The sequence below is a fragment of the Pocillopora damicornis genome, chromosome 4 (assembly GCF_964200805.1).
Source record: "Pocillopora damicornis chromosome 4, jaPocDami1.2, whole genome shotgun sequence".
In the NCBI taxonomy this organism is placed as follows: domain Eukaryota; kingdom Metazoa; phylum Cnidaria; class Anthozoa; order Scleractinia; family Pocilloporidae; genus Pocillopora; species Pocillopora damicornis.
The window spans coordinates 3,859,341-3,881,127 of record NC_142673.1 but is presented as its reverse complement, the minus strand read 5'-3'; the positions used below and the strand labels follow the sequence as shown (position 1 = coordinate 3,881,127).

The 21,787-nt window shown below is 37.7% G+C and overlaps 4 protein-coding genes across 4 annotated transcripts; 3 read left to right on the top strand and 1 right to left on the bottom strand.

The window, feature by feature from the left end:
* Nucleotides 1-5,038: 5,038 nt before the first annotated feature.
* Nucleotides 5,039-12,816, bottom strand: LOC113686094 (uncharacterized). The gene is made up of 11 exons (XM_027203693.2): nucleotides 12,351-12,816; nucleotides 11,824-11,893; nucleotides 11,102-11,193; nucleotides 10,711-10,768; nucleotides 10,419-10,532; nucleotides 9,980-10,081; nucleotides 9,224-9,269; nucleotides 8,839-8,925; nucleotides 7,974-8,241; nucleotides 7,042-7,341; nucleotides 5,039-6,517 (listed from the first exon to the last, which is right to left on the bottom strand). Exons 1-11 carry the CDS (start codon nucleotides 12,446-12,448, stop codon nucleotides 6,238-6,240), a joined length of 1,515 nt encoding a protein of 504 aa, XP_027059494.2. The 5' UTR covers nucleotides 12,449-12,816; the 3' UTR covers nucleotides 5,039-6,237.
* Nucleotides 12,817-14,899: 2,083 nt separating this feature from the next.
* LOC149046519 (uncharacterized) lies at nucleotides 14,900-16,674 on the top strand. Its single transcript, XM_089202579.1, has 4 exons — nucleotides 14,900-15,248; nucleotides 15,553-15,830; nucleotides 16,342-16,362; nucleotides 16,538-16,674. The coding sequence occupies exons 1-4, from the start codon at nucleotides 14,968-14,970 to the stop codon at nucleotides 16,672-16,674; spliced, it is 717 nt and encodes a 238-aa protein (XP_089058705.1). The 5' UTR covers nucleotides 14,900-14,967.
* A 131-nt stretch (nucleotides 16,675-16,805) lies between these two features.
* LOC149046518 (pancreatic secretory granule membrane major glycoprotein GP2-like) lies at nucleotides 16,806-18,124 on the top strand. The gene is made up of 3 exons (XM_089202578.1): nucleotides 16,806-17,235; nucleotides 17,623-17,646; nucleotides 17,749-18,124. The coding sequence occupies exons 1-3, from the start codon at nucleotides 16,806-16,808 to the stop codon at nucleotides 17,991-17,993; spliced, it is 699 nt and encodes a 232-aa protein (XP_089058704.1). The 3' UTR covers nucleotides 17,994-18,124.
* A 360-nt stretch (nucleotides 18,125-18,484) lies between these two features.
* LOC149046517 (uncharacterized) lies at nucleotides 18,485-20,089 on the top strand. The gene is made up of 7 exons (XM_089202577.1): nucleotides 18,485-18,565; nucleotides 18,800-18,913; nucleotides 18,958-19,123; nucleotides 19,224-19,337; nucleotides 19,426-19,539; nucleotides 19,731-19,784; nucleotides 19,870-20,089. Exons 1-7 carry the CDS (start codon nucleotides 18,485-18,487, stop codon nucleotides 19,890-19,892), a joined length of 666 nt encoding a protein of 221 aa, XP_089058703.1. The 3' UTR covers nucleotides 19,893-20,089.
* The last annotated feature ends 1,698 nt before the right edge of the window (nucleotides 20,090-21,787 follow it).

Here is a 21,787-nt window from a genome sequence, read left to right as displayed (position 1 = left end):
AATCAGAATATCGCCTTTTGTTTTGGCGATAATTGCCGATATTTCCCAAAGATGACGTGACCTTCTACTCTTATAAGCAGCCAACTATCAATCATCTATCAATCATCGTTTTGCCTCAAATGACGAAAATGTACTCGAGAAGCTCATTTGTCGTAACGGAAAGAAACAATAATTCCTTCCAAAAAAGGATATTTGAGTGTGCTGTAATTTGATAATGCAGAATTTTTATTAAGTTTAATTAACTTTGCAAGGAACCTGCAAATTTCGATGAGGTTTTTCAAGCTTAAAGTTTTCAACCAACAATTCTACATGGCTACGCTTGAGAGGTTTTCAGATGTCGAAGTAATTATTAAGAGCACATATTGGATTAGCGAAGATCTTACCAGCTCCAATTTGTTTGTAGTTTGCGTCAGGGTTTTAGTATTATATGCCCATGAGGGCAGTTAGCGGAATAGGGCTGTGCGTGATCAAAATGAACAGAAATGTGCAGATCGCGTGCAAAGAAGGTATTTGAGCTTTTAGTGGAATTTGATTCACTCGTCCATTCGGAAAAAAACACTCTACACAAGACTACACATACTTGTTTAGAGTAGAATAAACGGAACGATGTGGAAAATCAAGCGCAAGTGATTACATAAAGCCCTCGAATCACGAGAGACATACTTGCAGGAAGTAGTTAAATGCTACGTAAGAAGTATTTTAAGAATATCTAGATATTTGTTGTGAATTATCTTGTTTTGTTTCGGCCATATAACACTTTTTTAATATTAATGAGTTCAATGATTGGTTTCTTGTTTCTAAATGAAAGTAAAATGTCATGAACTTGTTTTAATGAGTATCACTTACTGCAGCCTCCAAACAAAGTGCTGTGAGAAAAGATTAGGAAATTGAAAAGAAGCCAAGTTAAAATGTTGAGTTTCATAATACGCTCACTTTCTACGAAAATTTACCAAAGCCACATTATGATCTATCTTTATCGAGATGTTTTCCTCACCTTTGCTCTAAGCTTAATTCTCCAAATTACCAGCGGAGCCTGAGGGAAATTTCGTGTGGTAATTGGACATGAAATGAAAAATTTCAGCCATTTGTAAACGAGTTAGGTTGATATTTTGCCGTGAACTGTGTAAGAAAGAATGCACAATTAAGTGAGACCAATTTTTTTCTCACGTCCCACGTAAACTTCATTTAAACTAAGGACGTACTTGACATACAAAGATGGGGACTTAGACCAATTGAGACGTGTTCACCTGCATTAAACTATGGCTTAATCGTGCTCCTTAGATTCCAGTCTACCAAAATCACCGAAAAGTTAAGGTTGAAAGGTAGAAAAACGAATCACCTACTTCGTTCGGAAGATGACTGTTCCAAATAAAAATATTTCATATCACTTGCCATCGGGGAATAATCCACGGTTGACTAGACTAGAAAACAACTAAAATGATAATGAGATGAAAGCGGGCCCGATCACAAGCAATTAAGGAGGCGTGTTTTTTAAGGCACCTTCACAGTTAACTTTTATGTCTGCATGCAGTTTTGAAAGTGACTGAATACATAAAAATGCCTCTTTGTGGAGAATCATACAATATGCCCACACCCTACTTATCCAGTTATGGGACAAAATATTTTCCTGTTGTGTCAATGGGTATTTAATCTCAGCCGTCATTTAAGGGGGCAGTAGCCAACGGTTGCTAAGAGGTAAATAAACAGATAAATTTCAAATGTTTTCAATGTTTTCCTGTTTTGACAGTGGGTATTTCATCTCAGCCGTCATTTAAGGGGGCAGTAGCCAACGGTTGCTAAGAGGCAAATAAACGGATCAATTTAAACGTGACAAATCCAGGGCCAGGCTGAGGTGGGCGTAAATTGCAATGACACTGATAAAAAAAAATTAAGAAGACTGACGGCTTTGATTGCTATCCATTCTCGAACGTTCTCAGTTATTTCCTAACGTAACATCGTAAGCAAATCAGAGGTCGAAATGCACCACAGTGGCCTTATTTTGAGCATCTACAACATACAACATGACCGCTATGCTATATTCAGTGACCCACTCTATATTTTTGACTAGAAATTTCAATTGTTGTTCAATAGTTTCCTCTGAATGCCAGCGCGAAAAGAGAGTCTCTACATTCATTTGAAGAAAAACTAAGTGACATTGGTTAAATACGAAACACGAAACAAGAAAGGACGGAATGGAAACTATTCTTGGCCTGGTGTGATGCTTTTAAACGATGAAAACAGATGATTGTACATTCTGAAGTTTTGAAAATTATGAACGAGCTGAAAACAACTTAACAACAACTTAGTGGTGTGTTACCATATCATTCAACTCCTATATAAACAAAGCTGTAGAGCACATCGCCAGCTTTTAATGCAAACCAATCTTCATGATTCTCAGTACAGTTTGCGAAAAATAAAGCTGAAAAATGTAAAACTGGGAAGTTGATTTGTAGTACCGAAAGAATCACAAAACAGACTTAAAGTCATTTCACCGCACACAATATAAGTTCTTTCCATTAGTGTTGTGTCGGCTGCACTTCTTAAGATTGGGATACACTTTGGGAGGTTTTGGTACAAAGGGGTCAGGGCGATTAAGAACAGCTCAAATTAAGGAATAGCTTATAAATCAAAGTTCAAAGTCCAACAAACGTCATTGCTTAAGTTTAAAGTTGGTTCGTAAACGAGAGAACAAGCCAAAAGAGGCACGAGGCAGTAGAATATCAATTTGTGCACTCTGAAGCCTCTATCCAGCGGTTCCTTCCTGAGTTGTTATGGAACACCTACGCCAGGGTGAGGACCGAAGCCGACAAACGCTCACAGCACGCAACGTGCTTTCAACTCTGTAAGCTACATTGTGTATGCACCTCATTTTCAAGATAATGAAACAGCTTTTTATGTTTTCCATGCTTACAAAAAGACTGTGGCAATCAGGACCAGGCCTAAAGAATATCTGAAACTGACGTGAAACTGCACTGAAACGGTCATTGAAAAATAAATGATCTGTAAATAAACCATTGAGAGGTGTTATCTATCCCACAACAAAATACCACAAGGACAGGCTTGCGGCTGTACTTTAATTGCCGACCACATGCAAATAGAGACTAAGTTCCGTTGTCGCTTTATATATTAAACCTTAAAAACGTTATTTGAAGTCATTTCGAAGCAATTAAGTACCAATAACTGGATACAAGTTAATTTAAGAGCCTAAATATTATTCAAAGTTTCAGTTGGCAAAGTTAGCGTAAGCTCGGAACTGTGGGTGATATCTATGGCGCCAAATAAAGTATTTCGTGAGAGAAAGTTGAAAACTAGAAAAAGAGAGAGGTCAAGCCCTTCCTGTAATTTGATCTCTGTTCGTATGTTTTACCGCCTTTGAAAGCGTTGGTTTCCTACTGGGCGAGGTAGGCGGGTTTGTATTGATTTGCAGAAAAATTCAGTCTCTGTTTCAGTGAAGCCACCACCCTTTACTTTTCAGAGCTTCTTAACGCTCTTTTTTTTTTCTTTATTTTGTCTTCGAATATATGGCTAAAGTAAGAACTGTTGTTGTTGTTCTGCTCTTTCCATCAAACGATGAAGTCTTGCCACGTTTTAGGGGTGATTTTTCTATTTTTCTGTGTTTTTACCTGAGAAGGAATCATTGTCTTAAATCCTATAGATATGATAACAAAATATTTTCCTCCATCTTGAAAGTTCGCGCAAACACTAGTAAATTCGTCTCAAAATATTAATCTTGTTTATTCCATTTCTAAGTGTTTTAACGTCATACCTCTCTTTAACCTCTTTCGATATTTCATTAGTTAAACCATTAATCTCTATCGCTCAATATCAAAACACTATTTTTGAATGGTTACATCGCCAAGAAGTTTAGAATAGAAAAGATGTGTAGATTACGTGTACACCCCCACAATTAAATTGTGATTTCCTCGTAATAGAAATTGCTCGATGATTTTATCATTATATTGTCAGCCACTAATCCTGTTAAAAAGAACTAAGGGAAAGAAATTTCATCATCCCAAATAGAACCTCTCCACCCGGCGCCAAACCCACAACTGGTGTCTTGGCGCCTTGAAGATTGCTCTTTGAACATTTACGGTGCTGTACTATACCACAGCCTTCATAAAACCGCATTGTCATCCCATATCATATCATAGGTTTTCGTCGAGTCATCGTCGGGAAACGGCATCGGAAGCACATGCGAATAAAAAATGAACAGTCATAAGTACAAGAAAGATATTGGAAACTTGTCTGATCTAAAGATTCAGGAAGACGGATGACTCTCAACAAATTTAAGAATTTCAAACTAAGGTGTTCCTCTGCTCTGAGTTACAATATCCAAGGTCGATATTGTTTTGTCGGACCATAAGTTGGTGTTGAACTTTGGGAAACCAGCCTCATATGCAAGAAATAGAAATAGAAAATGTCTCTAACCTACAAAATGCTGCAGAAAATTTCGTCGACGAGCCAGCCAATCATTCAGGTTTTCGCACTGACAAATCAGAATGGATATCAGATGCCGAAATCGCCCTTTACGTTCGTAAGCAGCTTATATTTACAACTTTCTGATAATCCTAAAGAGAACGATATAACTGAAATTAGGTATTACATAGCTAGTAACTGGAAACAGCAAACACGAGTTTTAACTCGACAAGTTCACTATTTTCTTAGGCCAATTCTCGCGTGCTCTCTCTTGCTTTGTTTTCCTGGACCTAAAGCAGTGGTCTCGGTTTTCTCTTGTCAACATCCGCTCCTGGATGGGGTACGAACTCAATACGTTAGCTATTGGGAGATGGCCTCAAGTGGTACTAAACAAAACTCAGTCAAAACAGTCTCTATCAAAAGCCAATTACGTGTAAGAAAACATTTCATTTGAAATAGCAAGCATCAGGTCACGCTAGCCAAAATACCAGTCAAATTAGAACGCTCTCACAGCGAGTATAAAGGGGTCTTCCAGAAATTAAACACAAATACTACTTTTGGAACATTCTCCTAAAAGCCACAGGCACATTGTGTCCGTCCACAAAAAGTGTCACGCTAGAGCTTCTTTTTCTCAATTTCTTTTATTTTCACACATTTAACCCTTTAACTCCCAGAAGTGATAAACGTCTATCTTCTCCTTGCAATATCCATACATTATTCAGCAAACAGCTGATGAGAATACTCAAACATATCAAGTAGAAGTCGTTGTCTTGATCTAACACCATGTTCTTGTAACTAATTTAAAAGGACATATGTAGTCGCTGGAGGGGAGAATTGACTATCAGATCTTGGGAGTTAAAGGGTTTACATAATAGACACGGACAGAAATAAGTACATGCATTTCTTTTGCGTATAAAATTTAAGTAAAAATAATTATTTATAGAAGTGATGTAGGTAGCATGACAAACTCGCACACTGAACTATCCTACACACTATCAATGCGTTCAATCAAGATAAAATCATACAATGATATTAACTTTGTGCGTTCTGGTCACCTCTTCGACGGTTCTCTTGAAAGGGCGCGAAGTTAAACGTACGTGATAATAATTTATGTTAAGATACAGATTCAATTTGCCATGCCTCGTTATCCGGGTTGGTGGCGGTGCGGAGTTAGATTGTAACACTTCCTTCCCTTAACCAGGGAAAGAGGAAAAGGGGAGAGGGGTGTCTACGTAAAGGTGTCGAGTTAAAGGCCCTCACTCGACCTTTGCCGCTGTTAACATGAAGAAATCATGTTTAAAGTCACGTCTTGAAAAATCGATCATAAATTGATCAAATTTAAGCCAATTTTGAGTGAGTGTCATCAAACCAAAATTACAGTAATGGCAACAGAAATACGACGAAACGAGAACACAGAAGGCGCCGATGAAAAGTCAAGTACACTGCCTGAAACGCGGGAAAAGGCAAATGGCCGAGTCAAGATAAGTTCAAGTTTCGAATCTGATTGGTTAAGAGGATTGGCGTGAGTTTTCTTGACCAATCACAGAGCGGAATAAAGCGAAATCAATGCTATCTCGGATTACATTCGACACTCAATTGAAAATTGCTGTAATTACCTTTGACATAATCGTTTGCTGATTTAGACAACCATTGAAGAGATAGGAATAAACAAATGTAATACCAGGATAGCGAAGGTTTACTCGGAAACCAAATGATGAACATTAATAAAAGCGTTGCTCGTTTACAACCGAAGAAAATTCGTTCCCCATGGCGACGGAACCGGCCCGATATTAGTAGGAGTGCATTATGTACATGAACTCCTCAAAATGGGTGATGTCTACTTTGTGTTCGTCTCGTGTACGCGTAGTGAGCTGAATTAGAGTCTTTATTCATAAAGGTCGGAACTCCAAAAATATTCCAGGAGCTACCGATAAAAGGTTGTCTGTTACCAAAATGGGCTTTAAACATTGTGCCGACGGTAAAACTTCCCGATGGTGTTATTCCACTTTGTTGTGAAGTCTCTGATGTTTCTTTTTTGTCAGTGATATTGAAGTTCTGATCCTGTGCGCCTTCTTTGGGCGGAACCATTGTGGAGGCCATTCTAAAAAAGAGTTAGAGAACGGTGCAGACTGTTAACATTTACGCAACAAAAGCCCTGGAAAAATTTCCGAGAAACAAAATGGAACAAAAATTGTGCTATTTCGTTGCCCATCGTGAGCAAAAAAGTGAAGGTTACGACAAATTTCTGGAGATGGGAGCCTTAAATCCAAAATTTTGTGATGGTCAAAAAAACCGAAAAAGATGAACATCTCTATTGGAAACCAAACTTATAAAACAAAAACAAAACAGACAAAAAACAATAACAAAAGACAAAAAAAAGAAAAGAAAAGAAAAAACAAAAACGAAATAAAAAGATACAAACAAACAAACAAAAATGCGCAGAAAGATTATTGAAGAAGTATTTACTTCCTTCTTTGAACATGTTGCATTGTTCACCAACGATTACCGTCAGTTTATAACATATTACACTAAAACCCCAGAACAAACGGTGATCAAGGCAACAGAGTGCTTCAATCTTTGACCATCCCATACACCCTACTAAGAAATATTTCGAAATAACTTAACTGTTTTTGTGTTCCTGTTCTTTCCTGTTCCCTCTGTGGAGAACTTTTTCCCATTGCTCCGTGTCCCAGGAAAGGATTTTCGACTGAGGTAAGATGCAGAGATCGTGCTCTTCCTCCGCTATTGTTCCTATAAAAATTGTCACTAACTTTTGTGCCCGTAACTACGACGTCTTTTTTTGTCTTTGAAAAGTCCGCTGAATTCCCGCGGTTTGAGTGGCGGCTGTACGAAGTGGCGCGAGCCGCCAAACCACGTGACGCGTTGTAGGTCTCAGAGCTAACGTGACCGGTCGCTTCTGGTGTTCTGATGTTACACGAAAAGTAAATGGTAAGGAATTATTAATCTTTAGTTAATAATTGACTCCTGTACTCAAAAAGCGAAAGAGCGAAGATGAATCATTACCATCAATGAAGCTGATGACATGCAAAATGTTACGTTCAAGTCTCGTTCGGCTGAGATTTTCTTCACTGATCGCACGAAATACCTACATTGAACATGGGGTCTCACTATAGACTCCAGGATAAATACTTCACAAGTCCTCACCCCTTTTCCTCCAGAATGCTATAACACCGAGGCAATACTCTTTACAAGGTGTTTACACAGCGAAATTCATTACATTTACATCCTGTATTTTACAGCAATATCGGATAACCTTGGAAAAGTTGAAGCGTATTCTGGTGCTGTATTTGTATCAAATCGCGTTGGTAGCTTCATGAAAGCCAGCGAGGAAAAGGATCGAAACACTTTCCTCGTATGACGAAATATCGCATGTAAAACTGATATCCGAGAATAACACATGTTTGTAGCTACAACGTATTAGACTCCAGGGTACAACAAGGCTATGGAATCCGCCGTACAACGAGTACACCGTGACAGAAAAAAATACGAACAAATGACAACATCACTGGTTAATTAGGGGCATAACCCTTTCCTACCCTAACTCCATCTGTCTCGTCACAGACCTCCGCCCTGCAGAGGAACCCCGTGAGCCTGGTGCCGAGTTTCGTGATGAAGGCCTTGGCACTACTGGAGGGAGGTTGATGTCTTGTAGAGAATTGTTTATTCGCTGCAAGGCTGACGGCTCGGATTCGCCGCTGTGTGCAGTGTCGTGTGAGAACTCTCTGCCGCTATTCGGTCGACTGGACTGACGGCTGGAAGAAGACTGACGACGCAGCAGCAGAGGTGGAGTGTCACGAGCATGACCTACAGACACGAGACAAATTTAGAGATAGCGAGATCAGTGCAATGTTTACTGCACAGTGCTCCATGAAAATCACTAAATTGTGGGATGAGCTTGAACTTTTGTAATCCAACCGCACTCATTTTTTTGATGAATTCCACAAACTGCTTAGACTCATCACCCATAAGTATTGCCAAGATCAAAATCATTTAGTGAGAGGGAAGATGCACCCACCCCACCCCGCACCCCTTAAATTTAGATCAACCCATGTCACTGGCTGATTTAGGCATGAAGATTGACGATGGGTTGGCAAAGGAAAGTGAGTTGTGGTTTGTATCCATAAGTTAACCCTTTAACTCCCCGAAGTGATTAACATGTACCTTCTCCCTAAGATATCCCTACATTATCCCACAAACAGGTAATGAGAGTACTCAAACTTATCAGGCGAAGTTGTTATCTTGATTTTAAAATCAAATTCTTATAACTAATCTACGAGGAAATGTATAGCAGCTAAAGCGGAGGATCAACAATCAGATCTTGGGAGTTCAAGGTTTAAAAGAAATTCAGAAATAAATTGTAAATTTAGTCCAGTTGCCTTCATATTAACTGATTGATCTTACTTGTCTTTCTGTATGTATGTATTGGGGGCTTCCCTGATAGACTGGCATTAGCAAAGCGATAACTTCGACGCGGTACATGGCCAACAGCTACGAAAAAGAAATGATAAAACGAAGATAAATTGTATAATAAAAAGAAAAATTAAACTGGGCAGCTGAACGAAACAATAGTAAAGGCCGCTATAAAGACATGGACAAGTTACTGAGTAAACCGCATGGCCTTTTGAGGCCCTGGATACGAAAAGGAAAGAGGGTTGAGTGTGAGAGTGAACGAATAAAGGGGAAAAGAACGACCAGGCGAGTGAATAAACACACCGATGTTCAAAGTTTTCAGACTAGTTATTTTCCCCTACGTTCTGGATCGTCTGGGATCATAAAATAGTCTTACCCTGTAGATCCGAGAAGAAATGCTCATGAATCACAAAGTTGTTTGCCTGAAAACAACGACAAAATAGTAACTCGTCTTAGCAGAGCACACTTTAAGTGTTCAGGTAAGGGGGACGGAGATAGGGGAGAATTGGCTTTGCGAGACTTTGCGTTAAGACAAGCCAAGCGTTTTACCATTTCTTTCTAATCCTAAAGGAAAAAAGAGGGCTAACTATTTATTCATCCTCATCTCTGATAATTTTTCGATACCATTTACATTCCCAAGTGAAGAATGGTCAAAGTCCCCTGCGCAACGGAGGACATCACGCAACGCTCTAAACAAATGACGTTGCGTTACGAGACCAAAGAACAGCTTTGAAGGAGACTACATGTAAGTGGTCAGCGGCACCACGAGGGTAGACCTAGGCCAGAACTTTAAGACCCAGGACCTTTAGATCAAGAATCCAGAATATTTACATTGTAACCAATAGGAAATGGTTTCAATTTGCTGTCCAAATGCAAGAGACTGGCTTTATGTGAAGCACTGTACTGTAAAATTTCCCTGCATTAATCCCTTGAGCATTTAGTTTAGTTTGCTTGTTACTACATGTATGTGCAGAGTTTGCAGCTTATTATAAGCCATACCATGAATTCACAGAGATGGGAATTCTGCAAGATGGAAAATTCTCCATCTCTCATTCACAGTACCACTGAAAAAATTTATACCTGAACTCTTTATGAAACTTGTGACCATACATTACAGAAAATTGAAACCAACCTGAGGAATTGCATTTTTAAAGCCATGATATTTCTTCAGAAAAGAGACAAACTTGTGAGATGGTCTGTCAACAGCTAGCTGATAAACCATTCTACCTTCCATCTGATGAAAAAAGAATAACACGAGTTCAATTTCCCACACTTCAGAAAACAGAGAATGTCTTTTTTGGGGCATACTATTTCTCTTACAATTAATCTCTTTCTTCAGCCTGGTGAGAGGTAATGTATGCAATCTTGTTGCTGCAAGAATTTTGGTGTCTGACAAGAAGTGAAAAAAAACCTTACAAGTCTGAAACCAGCGACACCAATGTAAGAATACAAAAGCTAAAAGTTTGAAAATTTGCACCATCTGCAGTGCTGCAGCATTTAATTAGTAACTCAGACCTAGTTTTTACTTTTACCAAGGTAAAGCCACTTTTAATTTTCTCCAGATACTGTACCTTCAACATGTGTTCAAATAGCCTTTTGCCACAACCAGTTCTCTGACGAGATTCGTGGACATAGAAATCCAATACACACAAGGGATTGACTTCATACTGCACACTTTGTATATCCTAATGAGGTGCAATTGTATTTAGTCATACATAACTTGAGTCAAAAATAAATTCTCTTCTCTACAAAAGCTTTCACCTCCACACACAAAGAATAAAACAAATAAGCAAATAAAATGAAAAAAAACCCCTTTTACTCTTACTGTAGTTTTTCTAAGGAAACATATCAAACTTTCCTTACCATTAAAAACAACTTTTTATGACCAACTTTAAGAATCCCCACAACTGCTCCTTGGCCACTAGGTTACAAAGAAAAAGGAAATCCATCTATTTTCTAAACAGTATTTGGAAATTGTTTACAGTACAGGAATAAAAAAGTCTACTGCAAACTCTGATATCTCCATTGAGACTTTTCAAGTAAAAAAATACAGAATGTATGATGTCAAGAGCTTCTAATTGGTTAAAAATCACAGACAACCTCAAATTCTGAGTTGCATGCAGCTTTCACTTTCATTTTCCAGTGACTCACTTAATAAGCCAATTTAACTTCCAAAGCCTCCTGCTTAATAATTCCGGCTCCAATGCATTAACCCATGGTAAATACACAGTTTATGACAACAGTAAAAACATACTTGTTTGCAGCTGAATCCTTCATAACATAAAGCCTGTGGTCTGAATGTTGCAGTTTTAATGCACTTGTAATTAGTGCTCTCAAACCTTGCGCCTTGGTGGAAGAGAGAACTTGGCTAAGTTACAAATTAAAAAAATCTAAATATATTTCAACAGACTAAGCTTTGAACAACACTTTTAATTTAACTTAATCCTAACACAAATTAATTCCTATGAATTAATTAATTAACTGATTCAAAAATCTCAGAAGTCTGTCAGTTATACCATTCCCAGTTTCCTAAATCAATTCACTGAAAATCTTTGGATTTCTCCAGACACTTATTTATCTAATTGGTACATGTAGTTTGAGACAACCCAAGGGTAGTCTTCTAAAATTAATTATAACTATGTACAATGTTTCCTACACTACATGTAAGTAATAATACATTGGGATCTTTGTATGAGATTGTATCAAATTCTCACATTTCCATGAATCATGGGATTCCTTGTCAATGACACACTATACATTCTTTGCAGTCAGTTCATAGCACAAAATCAGAAGCCCTGCAAATGCAGTATTACATGAACATGATATATTGAAAATGAATTATAGAACTAAAAACTAATATGCTTCATGAATTTCCTATACAGTGCTTGATCTTAATTGTGACAAGTATTGTCAGCAAAAAGAATAGTATCAATTACCCAAACTGATTTCAAGATGACAGTGATAAATAAATCTCACCCTTGTAGAAGCTTCCCCCATGTGATCAATAACTATCTTCAGCTGAGATTGCTTGTTTGCAAATTCATACCTTTTAATGGAACACAAACAAATATCTGGAAAATCTTTCTCCATGTAAACCAATTGTTTTCTAGTTTCTGCATTCACTTAAATTTGCAAAAAATTAACCGGTACATTTTGCAAGTCTCTATTTGTTCCGGGATTTAAATTTTGCCACACAATTAGGCTCTATATTTAAGTTAAATACCAACAGTTTATGCTACTTAGGTGCGATTTAAAACAAGTTAGGTTGAAAACATTTACAGCTTTATGGTTTGGTTTGATTTCGTGCTTAATCCAAATCTCTTTTTTTGCTTGCTTTCTTTCTGACAACATCACAATGGTTGATAGATGAACCTGAACATGATGTCTCGAGTATAAATTTACGATTACTCGCAATATAATTTAAATCAAATTAATATATAGCTAGGTTATGTTAAAAATGTAGAATTATCATCTCAACATAAAAGTCATCGATAGACACCAACCTGTCATTTTTAATTCGCGACCGAAATGGGGCTAACTTGTCGTCAACGACTGTAATTAGATCGGGTAACAAGTCATTGATGTTAAAAGCAAACTCCATCTGCACTGTTCGGTTAGATCCACGCCTCCAACAAAAAGTCCCTGGGACCAGGAATCATCGCCCTTTCTGAGCCATCGAATGACTCTAAACTTGTTATGAGAGTATCGTTTTCATTTTACAGTCCGGATTGCACCTCTTCGCCATGGCGACAGCGGAAGCCTACTTCTTTGTTATTCGTTTCAAGTTCTTACGTAAGTCAGTTCTGTGCAAACGAAGTCTCTTTATGGTTACAAGACTCAAAAAGGCCAGATCGGGTCTTTTTAAAGCCGTAAAGTCAATTGGCTGTACCTTTACCGGTGAATTCAGATCCCTTTAGCAACCATAAACTTTCCCATAAACTGTCGTCAAATGAAATCTTACACTATTTTACAGGCCTATTTACTTGATCAGCGGCCTCGCACATGACCAAGTAGTACGTTGTGTATTACTTTTCGTAAACGGATCAATGCAAAAGGAGCACCCTTGATTTGTTCAAGATGAAATGACTTACTCTTGATTTGTACCATATTTTGAGCTGAAAGAAAGTTATAGAAGCACTCATCATGTTTTTACAGCCGTGGCATCGAGAAATGTGTGAGATTCCGACGATTTTGGGAAAATCATGACTTTGCAGCGACACCTAACAAACACTAGTTTTGTCATTTAAATTATTCTTTGCTATCCTCCCAACAAAACCAGCGGTTCTTTGTTCTAACGGCCAGAAGATCGTTGTTTTGCATGAAAATGGCGACAGGTGACATATCTCTGAGTGAGATTTAGAGACTTAGCATTGATTAAAGTACATAAAATCAGTTCATTTTCAGGAGAACAAACAAAGTTACATAGAGGTAATTGTTTATTTGCCTGTAATAGAATACAAATATGTTAGACAGTGCTTATTAGGACCGTGAAATAATTTATAATATTTTTTGCCTATTCGTTAACATTTTTTCTGTTCTTCGTTATCGAATGCCTTGTAGATCGGTGGTTCCTCAAGCCAGGTGAAAGAATTAAATGTGAGATGACATACGATCAAGAGAAAAGAAGAACACGCATTCGTTGACTGGCCCATTTAAAATTAAAAATAATAATAATAATAAAATTAACAAGAGTATAAGGAGAGTAAAGACTGAAAATTATGATTCGTTACAGTTGTAAACTGAAAGCAGCCGAATAAGGTCATGTCCGTCTTGAATCTCAGTTCAGGCCTGCAAAAAGAGGCCTCTGTATTAGATGACCATGATAAAAAGTGTTTCATTTCTAACCGAGGTTGCATTGTCCAGCTGAGTGCAGCCTTCACATTTAGTGAAGGCTGCACTTACAACTAGTGTAAGTTATAATGACTAAATGACTAGTTATCCGAAGCTGAGTGTGGCTTAACGGTTACAACCAATGCGTTTCAGAATCATTTAGGAAAAGGTTGAAAATTATTTCCTGAATAAAGCCGTACCAAATACGAAACTCAAATTCTAGTCAGGCTATTTCAGTAAATTTGTGGGAGGTTTCGCTGCATCTGCTTTAGAAAGGAATTTTCAACAGTAATTAAATTTTGATGAGCGCAAATATTGTTTACCTTTTTTACCCTGTTTATCTTTAACATTATTTAACAAAAATAGAAGATGAAATTTCTAAGCATATTTTCGCACCTCACAGCGCCTAAGTATTCCGCTGATCACCTATTTAATTGTAATATTTGAATAGCTGCTAATTTTCTGTAATTGGAAATTTTTAAGTAAGCAATATGGATTTCAAGAAGCGCAAGTCTTTGCCTTTGCCTCGTCAGTTCCTTTGTGGCCGGGAGAGAGAAAAAATTGGTTGTGTTGCAGCTTGTCAAGTATCCGGAGTGAAAGGTATCCTTTTGGATAACGAGAAAATAGGCAAGTCTTGGTTGCATTGAAAAATTCTGGAATAGCTTAAACTGGTATCAACTGAATTTACTGATTCCATAAACATTTAAATTCAGTTTTTGGAAGAATTTCCTCGGTGGTTAATAATTTTTTTTCACAAGATATAAGCAAGCCGAATTGATCTACAAATAGTACGAATTAAAAAAACGAAAGAAAATTTTAAAAAAAGTGAAAACAAATAAAAGAAAAAAAAATTTTCACTTCAGTTTCTATGTATAGGTTTTGGCCACAGAAAAGTTTTGTTAAAAAAGGTTTGAATTGAATAACACTACAAGCAAAGGGGTCCTTCCTTGAACACTGTATTGCAATAGCCAGGTAAGCTAATTGTATAAAACTATAAACTATTAATCAATTGGCTTCGTGGATAGGAATAAAATAAGAATGAAAAAAAAAAAAAAAAAAAAGAAAAAGAAAAAGAAAACACTCAAGAGACCATAGATTGTATCCTAAAGACCATAACAAAGGAAAAAGTTGTGTTTTCAATAGGTCCAAAATTTAGTCGAAAAAGGGTAAAATTTTTATGATTCTCTTGCTTTTTTTTGCATAAATGGTGTGATCTGGGCATTATATTAGTGCTGATTATTTCATATATATTGTGGACCTCAACAGCGCGTACTACGGGCCAGCAGAAATATGAAACTATTGGTATCTCTGTCCTTCCTGTTGCTGACATTGAGTCAATGTTGGAGTCAGCAGTGTAGAATGGCAAATTGGTGGAGAAGTTTTGACACTCGAGGGTGGTCAAACTGTGACTCATCAGATGAATTCATAACAGGGTTTTATCGCAATGACGTCAACGGCAAAGATGATAAAATTTACTTGCTGGAGGAGGCCAACTGTTGCAAGGCTGCTGCACCAAACCACAATACCAAATCCACCTGTATCGAAGCCGATTGGTGGCATCAACTAGATTCGTAAGTGCTTCACTGAAGAGTTATGATAATTTTTTGAAGGACGCGCGTCCTTTCATGGCCTAGCACGTCATATGGTTTTTTTTGTAGCTGAGAGGCAGAGCATCGGAGCGCGAAATCCGAAGATCTGGGATTCGATTCCTCATGTGACTCAGAATTTGTTCTTTATCCCACCCTCAAGAAAACATAAATAGCTTCTTTCTGTACTTCAGATCGGGGCTCAAACTTTACCGTCCTCCTCCTTTTCCCTCAAATATTAGTCATGAACTAACTTTGTTTAACTGTCATCTTTCTCATCACTTTGAAGTTTCCATATATGGGCAGTATGTCCAGAGGGTCATTTTCTACAAGGACTGTATCGTACCTGGGGGGACTGGCTATACAATATAGAAGAAGGAAAATGTTGCAAACCAAAACACCTTCCAAATAAATACGGACAATGCATCATCAAAGATATCGATGCATCTTTCCACAAGAAAGGTCTGACTGGCTGTGATCATGGATATTACATGGCTGGGTTTTACAAAGGAGGATGCGAAGAACTGCACTGTATAGACAAGATCAAATGTTGTCAAATGTTTGAAAGTGAGTGACATTTCAGCAACCATTGTTTAATTTGTGAAGACGCAATTGTCGACATTGAGTGTACAAAGAGCTATTTTTAATACTTTTGACCAGCAGAATAAGGTTTTTACTTGAATAAAGACGGTTTTAATTTTCCATTTTCTGTCAAAATTATATGCCTTGCCAACTGAGTGGTGGGACACATGATTTCGCAAAAAAAGCCTGATATGTGGATAAACGGATGCAAGGTCACTCCGAGAGCCCCTTTACTAATGAACATAATTAAGACAACGTTTGTAAAAACGACTTTTGTTTAGCTTGGCTATGGAAGGTTGAGGAAAAGGCACGATCAAGCCTGATAAAGGTGTTCTTCTAAACTGTTCCTGGATACCACCCATCGATTATTCACTTGTGAATAATTGATGTGGGAATAGTGATAATGATGATAACTATAGTAATCCATAAGGTTTTTGCCATGGTGAAGTGGTACAATGAATGGTTATAACTTTTGTCACCTTTCATGTTTATTTAGGTCCACCAGAACCTTCACAAGGTAAGGACTAGTTGTTTATTCCTGGGACTTTTTTCACGAGCAAATATTGTATTTTAGTCATGTTTCTTAGCATCCTCTGCATGTTTTTGTTAAAATGATCGAAGCTTGGTAACTTCTTTCAACAAATTACTTGGGTTCGTGCTTAGTATCAAGACGTCATATCTTGTTTTCATAGCAACTTTATTGGAAATCAGTGTGATGATAGATTTCAAGGCGCAGTTGAACAGCTACAAAAAGATGCTGATATGTGCTCTTGTCGACAAAATGGTCGAAAAGGCAAGTGGGAGTATCGTTGGAAAACCCCACTGTTAGTTTCTAGGGTAGAGGTGGCTCTTCATCATACAAATCATATGAGTCGTGTGCATGTGAATATTCAGGACTAGAATACTTGGAATTCTAGAAGTACAATATTATTTATAACTTTATATCACTCTTTAAGTAAGATGAAAACAAAACGTTTCTATATTACGCAGCCTAAGACCAGTTTTAAACAAATTCTCAGTCGCCTAAATGCAGAATGTTCAAACTACGAAGTGATTGATGATTCTACAAGGTCACGTGGCTACCAGACAAGCAGTTCCAAATGTGATGATACCATGGAAACCAAATGGTACCGATTCCAAGGAGCTTCAGGCCATGCGATGCCCTTATCTTGTGTCCCAAAGAACCGCTGTGGTACTCGCGCCCCTGGGTGGCTTCATGGAACTCATCCGACAGTAGCGCACGGAATTGTGTCGGCCAAGGTGTGTTATCACTGGGGCGACAACTGTTGTCACTGGTCAAACACAATAAGGGTGCGCAACTGTGATGGCTTCTTTGTATACGAATTGAACAAATCACCCGGATGCAATTTACGTTACTGTGGAAATTCGGGTAAGAGATGAATATACTGGGACTTTAAGTTTCGAGGAGAGATTTTTTCATTCATGCTATAAAATTAAAGAAAACACATATGTCACGAGGACATTCATCTCATAGATTACGACACTGCAACGAAATTTACATTTGCATTTTCTTTTTCTTTATTACTGCTCATTTTTTGTTCTTGTACTTTTCTTTTTGGGATTATTACTTTGCTTCTAATAAATAAAGTAATCGACAAAAAAATATCTTGTATATTTTTGTGCTTTAGAATTGAACGGAAAGCAGTTGAACCATTAGCGCTGTAACTCGAAAAACCTCAGTTAAGCCTGGAACGCAAGAGTAATTATTGTAAAACGTCATTTCTTTCTGAGTAACTGCTGAGTTATTTCATTTCAGGTCCAGGCCTCACCCTACCACCAGGTAAACAAATGCAATTTCGCGTTGTTATATGCTTACTGCGTTTATGTCGATATTATCCTTGCCAGGTAGTTACGAAAAGCCAGTTTCTTTTTCAATTTGTAGAGTGTCTCAACTACGAGTACCTGGGAGATGATACCAGAGCTCGTGGATATGGCAACGTTCAATCGTTTAAATGTGACAATAAACTGAAAACCAAATGGTACAGACTCCGTGGATCTTCAGGAAACGAGCTGCCGTCCTCTTGTGTTCCCATGAACTCCTGCGGAACGCATGCGCCTGGTTGGCTTCAAGGGCATCATCCCACTGTTGCGCAAGGAATTGCGGCGGTTAAAGCGTGTTTCCACTGAAAAAAGGGTTGTTGTCAATGGCAAACTGACATCCGAGTGCGTAACTGTGACGGTTTCTATGTCTACGAGTTGAAACCGTCACCAGCATGTCATCTGCGCTACTGTGGAAACTCAGGTGAAAGAAAAATCGGGATAAATGTTTCCGTCTACCAGTAGTGTCAAAAAGAAAGTAGTGTCATCTGCATTATTGCGGATACTCAGGGTGGGAGATTGATTGGAAATCTGTATTTCTAAGTTTTCATTTTGGAATCAACATGATAAAGGGGTACTTAGCCTATGAAAACCGTCATGGAAGTCGGCGCTAAGTGGAAAAAACGAAAAAAAAAAAACCGTTAAAGAGTCTTAGAACTTGAGGTAATTCAAGCCCCTTTTTAGAAAGTCTTTGTGAGAAGATGACAATGGTCTTCCTTTAGGACCAGTCTGAGCTTTTACTAATACACACCCCTTGTTCTTTACAGTTAGAAATCAGTGCAAGAATAATCCTTGCAAAAATGGAGCAACATGTTTCAATCTTCAAGATAGTTATCGTTGTCAATGTAAACTGGGATTTTCTGGGGTTAATTGCGAAAAGGGTAAGTAAACAATTTCGCTTAGCTTTTAAATGACTCATCATGTATCATGCGTACCAGCTATTGAAGTATTTCGTATCACGGGGCATTTCTACTTATTGTAATATATACAAAAGGCAACTATGTTAGTACATGATTATCATGGATTCATGGTAAAGAAATCCGACAAGGACAAAGTATTATTAGAAGTAAAACATTAAATTTTCGGGATTAAATGCAGTGGTATTTGATGTACAGATACAGACGAGTGCACAAGCAAACCTTGCCAGAACGAGGCCAGCTGTGTCAATCTTCGAGGAGGATATCGCTGTGATTGTAAATCTGGATACACCGGAAAGAACTGTGAAGATGGTTAGAAATGAATTTGATAAGTACGAATTTTTTAACCTAAAAAGGATTCGTGGCCCTCAAATAAAGGTTATCCCAATCTTATTTGTGTAATTTTAGACGTGAACGAGTGCACGAACAACCCATGCAAAAATGGAGTGGCCTGCATCAATCTTCGAGGAAGTTATCGTTGCGATTGCAAACCTGGATACACTGGAAGGAACTGCGAAACAGGTCTAACATTCAACCCTAGAACTTAAAAGGATCAATACTGTTATCTGTCGAGAAGCAACCCGTAAATTATGAATTTCTCCCTTTTCTTACATTTTCTAAGATATTAACGAATGTACCAAAAGTCCTTGCAAGAACGGAGCTACTTGTGTTAACCTTCAGGGAAGCTATCGCTGTGATTGTGTAACGGGATATTCAGGAAAAACCTGCGAAACAGGTATTTCGTTCGTTATCTAGTACAGCTATGGGGTCAGTTTAGTTAATAGTTTTAATTTGACAAGCTGGTGTGCATTTTTTATTCTTAGATATAAATGAGTGTGAAGCTAACCCTTGCAAGAATGGAGGCACGTGTTTTGATCTTGTTGGAGATTATCGTTGTGACTGTGTGCCTGGCTATACTGGAGCAGATTGCGAGACAGGTACACGCTATTTGTAACAGTAATAGACAAAGTGGAGTCCAGTTTGGTATGAAATCATACGAGTGAAGTCCTGTTAACAGATCAAGGCAATGACAAAATTTGATAAATAGACGAAAAATTACTGTTAAAAACTCGCCTAAATATCCATCCGTAAAAAACAAAACGTTTTCCTGTTCTGTTATTTTTTTCAGCTCCAAAATTAACCACTTCATCTCCGCCCATCACTACTCAACCACCAGTGATAGGTAAGCTTTAAAGCGAGTAACCGTCTGTGATTTTTGTAACTACTCATTTGTACCACATATGTAATACTTCCTCTTTTGTTCCCAGGTGCAAACGCATGTAAAGAATAATTTTACTTCTAGAGAAAAAGGTAGCAAGTCATAGTTTCTACATTTCTACGTTTCTACAGTTCACGATCTGCAGCCCCAGGCCTTTTGGTCAGGAAATCAGTCATCCATCATTGAAAGTTTCAGCGAATATGTATTTGTAATAATCATTCCTTAAAGCAAACCTTTCTTTGAATCCAATAAAAATCTGGAAGAAAAGCTAAGAGCGTGGTTAACTGACTTAATCTCTTAGAGCGCTTTTCGGTTGAGCATATTTTACTAGAATCAACTTGATCACAGAGGCTAATCAGAGGAAAGGGAAATATCTTTAAGGGCCAATGAGAACAAAGTTAAAAGAAACAAACTGTCTAAAGCGCGGAAAGACGCGGGCGATCAATTCTGATTGGTTTTAGTTTTGCAATTAATTGGTTTAGAGAGTGGCGCGAGTTTTCTAGACCAATCACATAACGAGGTAAGGTAATACTAATGCAATCTCGGATTACTTTCGACACTCAGTTGAAAATTGCTTCATGAAGTTTAAAAATTAGTCATCTTGTGTTTTTTTAGATACTTTAGTTTACCAATTGAGGTCTGCTCGCCCTTTAAAACCTGTTTAACTTGATCTTTTTAAATAAAACTTTTCGTTTTCTATCATCCTGTGACAGGAATTTTCTTTTTTACCTGAGTTCATATTCATTACCTTGCAGGTGATTCAAAGCCGTTAATATATTGTACTACAGGGTCCGCCAACAGTCCGATCACTATTTGCCTATTTACCTATTTACTTACCAATTTTGGTTCAAGCTACATTCAATGACGTTTGAACGTTGTATTTGTTTAACTGTTGGACAAAGCGACTGAATATATTAATCAGTGATGTGTAAGCTTTAGATATAGTTCATCAACTGATCTTGCTGAAAAGCAGGGGCTGGAATTCCTATAAACGAGTCATCCGACAAAGTTATATCGTCGGTAAATCTTAACACCTCTGGTTTACCCTTTTTTATAAGCCTGTGTCTCATGTGGAAGGGGTCAGTGACTGTCATATATCTTGAGGGTAGACTTGAACAAAAGAAGTGATATATCAAATAAAGAAGTGATCCTCGCAGGCAACTTAAGCAATTGTAGAAAATAAGCCTTTAAAAAAAATTCAGGCTTCTGCGGGATTCAGACACGTTTCTCCCAGATACAAGGCTCTACTTGATTTTCATTCGTAGATAAAATGAAATTTATATCACTAAAAAATATGATCAGATTCCTATACGGGAAAAAAATAACCCTATAACAGGTGCCCTATTCGAAACGTGTGGCTTCGTAACTCAGTTGGTAGTCGCGCCTAACTACAGTGTTGTATCTGAGTTCTTTTTCAGGCAACTATTCTGCCATTGTTTAAATTGCGGCTCACCTACGTGGATCGATTGCTTTACTAGATTTTACTCGGCGGGTTAAGAAGCGTTTCGTGTCCGATTTGTGATTTTGTAAACTAGAGTCCGATTTACGATTTTGAACACCAGTGCGCGATTTATGATTTTGGACAGTAATGTCCTATTTATGATTTTGAACGCTTGCGTCCAATTTATAAACATTAGTGTCCGATTTATGATTTTGGACTTAAATGTCCGATTTGTGATTTTGGATACAAGTGTCCAATTTATTAATCATGGACATTAGTGTCCAAAATCCAAAATTGGACACAAATGTCCACAATCACAAATCAGACACTATTGTCTAAAATAAAAAATCAGATACTAGTGTCCAAAATCATAAATCGGACACTAGCGTCCAAAATTACAAATCGGACTCCAGTCGGACACCAATATCTAACATCAAAAGTCAGATACTAGTGTCCGAAATCAATAATCTTGTCAAAACATGTCTATCTAACGTTTTATATTTTTCATATAATTTTCTTTTTATAA

Coding starts and splice junctions, on each gene's coding strand:
- LOC113686094 (XM_027203693.2), bottom strand. CDS start 12,448: ATGGAGTTTGCTTTTAACATCAATGACTTGTTACCCGATCTAATTACA. Junction 10,082..10,418: donor TATTTGAACACATGTTGAAG/GTACAGTATCTG, acceptor TTTTTTCATCAG/ATGGAAGGTAGAATGGTTTA. Junction 8,242..8,838: donor ACATACATACAGAAAGACAA/GTAAGATCAATC, acceptor TCGTGTCTGTAG/GTCATGCTCGTGACACTCCA.
- LOC149046519 (XM_089202579.1), top strand. CDS start 14,968: ATGAAACTATTGGTATCTCTGTCCTTCCTGTTGCTGACATTGAGTCAA. Junction 15,249..15,552: donor TGGTGGCATCAACTAGATTC/GTAAGTGCTTCA, acceptor ATCACTTTGAAG/TTTCCATATATGGGCAGTAT. Junction 15,831..16,341: donor ATGTTGTCAAATGTTTGAAA/GTGAGTGACATT, acceptor ATGTTTATTTAG/GTCCACCAGAACCTTCACAA.
- LOC149046518 (XM_089202578.1), top strand. CDS start 16,806: ATGAAAACAAAACGTTTCTATATTACGCAGCCTAAGACCAGTTTTAAA. Junction 17,236..17,622: donor ACGTTACTGTGGAAATTCGG/GTAAGAGATGAA, acceptor ATTTCATTTCAG/GTCCAGGCCTCACCCTACCA. Junction 17,647..17,748: donor AGGCCTCACCCTACCACCAG/GTAAACAAATGC, acceptor TTCAATTTGTAG/AGTGTCTCAACTACGAGTAC.
- LOC149046517 (XM_089202577.1), top strand. CDS start 18,485: ATGGAGCAACATGTTTCAATCTTCAAGATAGTTATCGTTGTCAATGTA. Junction 19,124..19,223: donor TGGAAGGAACTGCGAAACAG/GTCTAACATTCA, acceptor ACATTTTCTAAG/ATATTAACGAATGTACCAAA. Junction 19,338..19,425: donor AGGAAAAACCTGCGAAACAG/GTATTTCGTTCG, acceptor TTTTATTCTTAG/ATATAAATGAGTGTGAAGCT.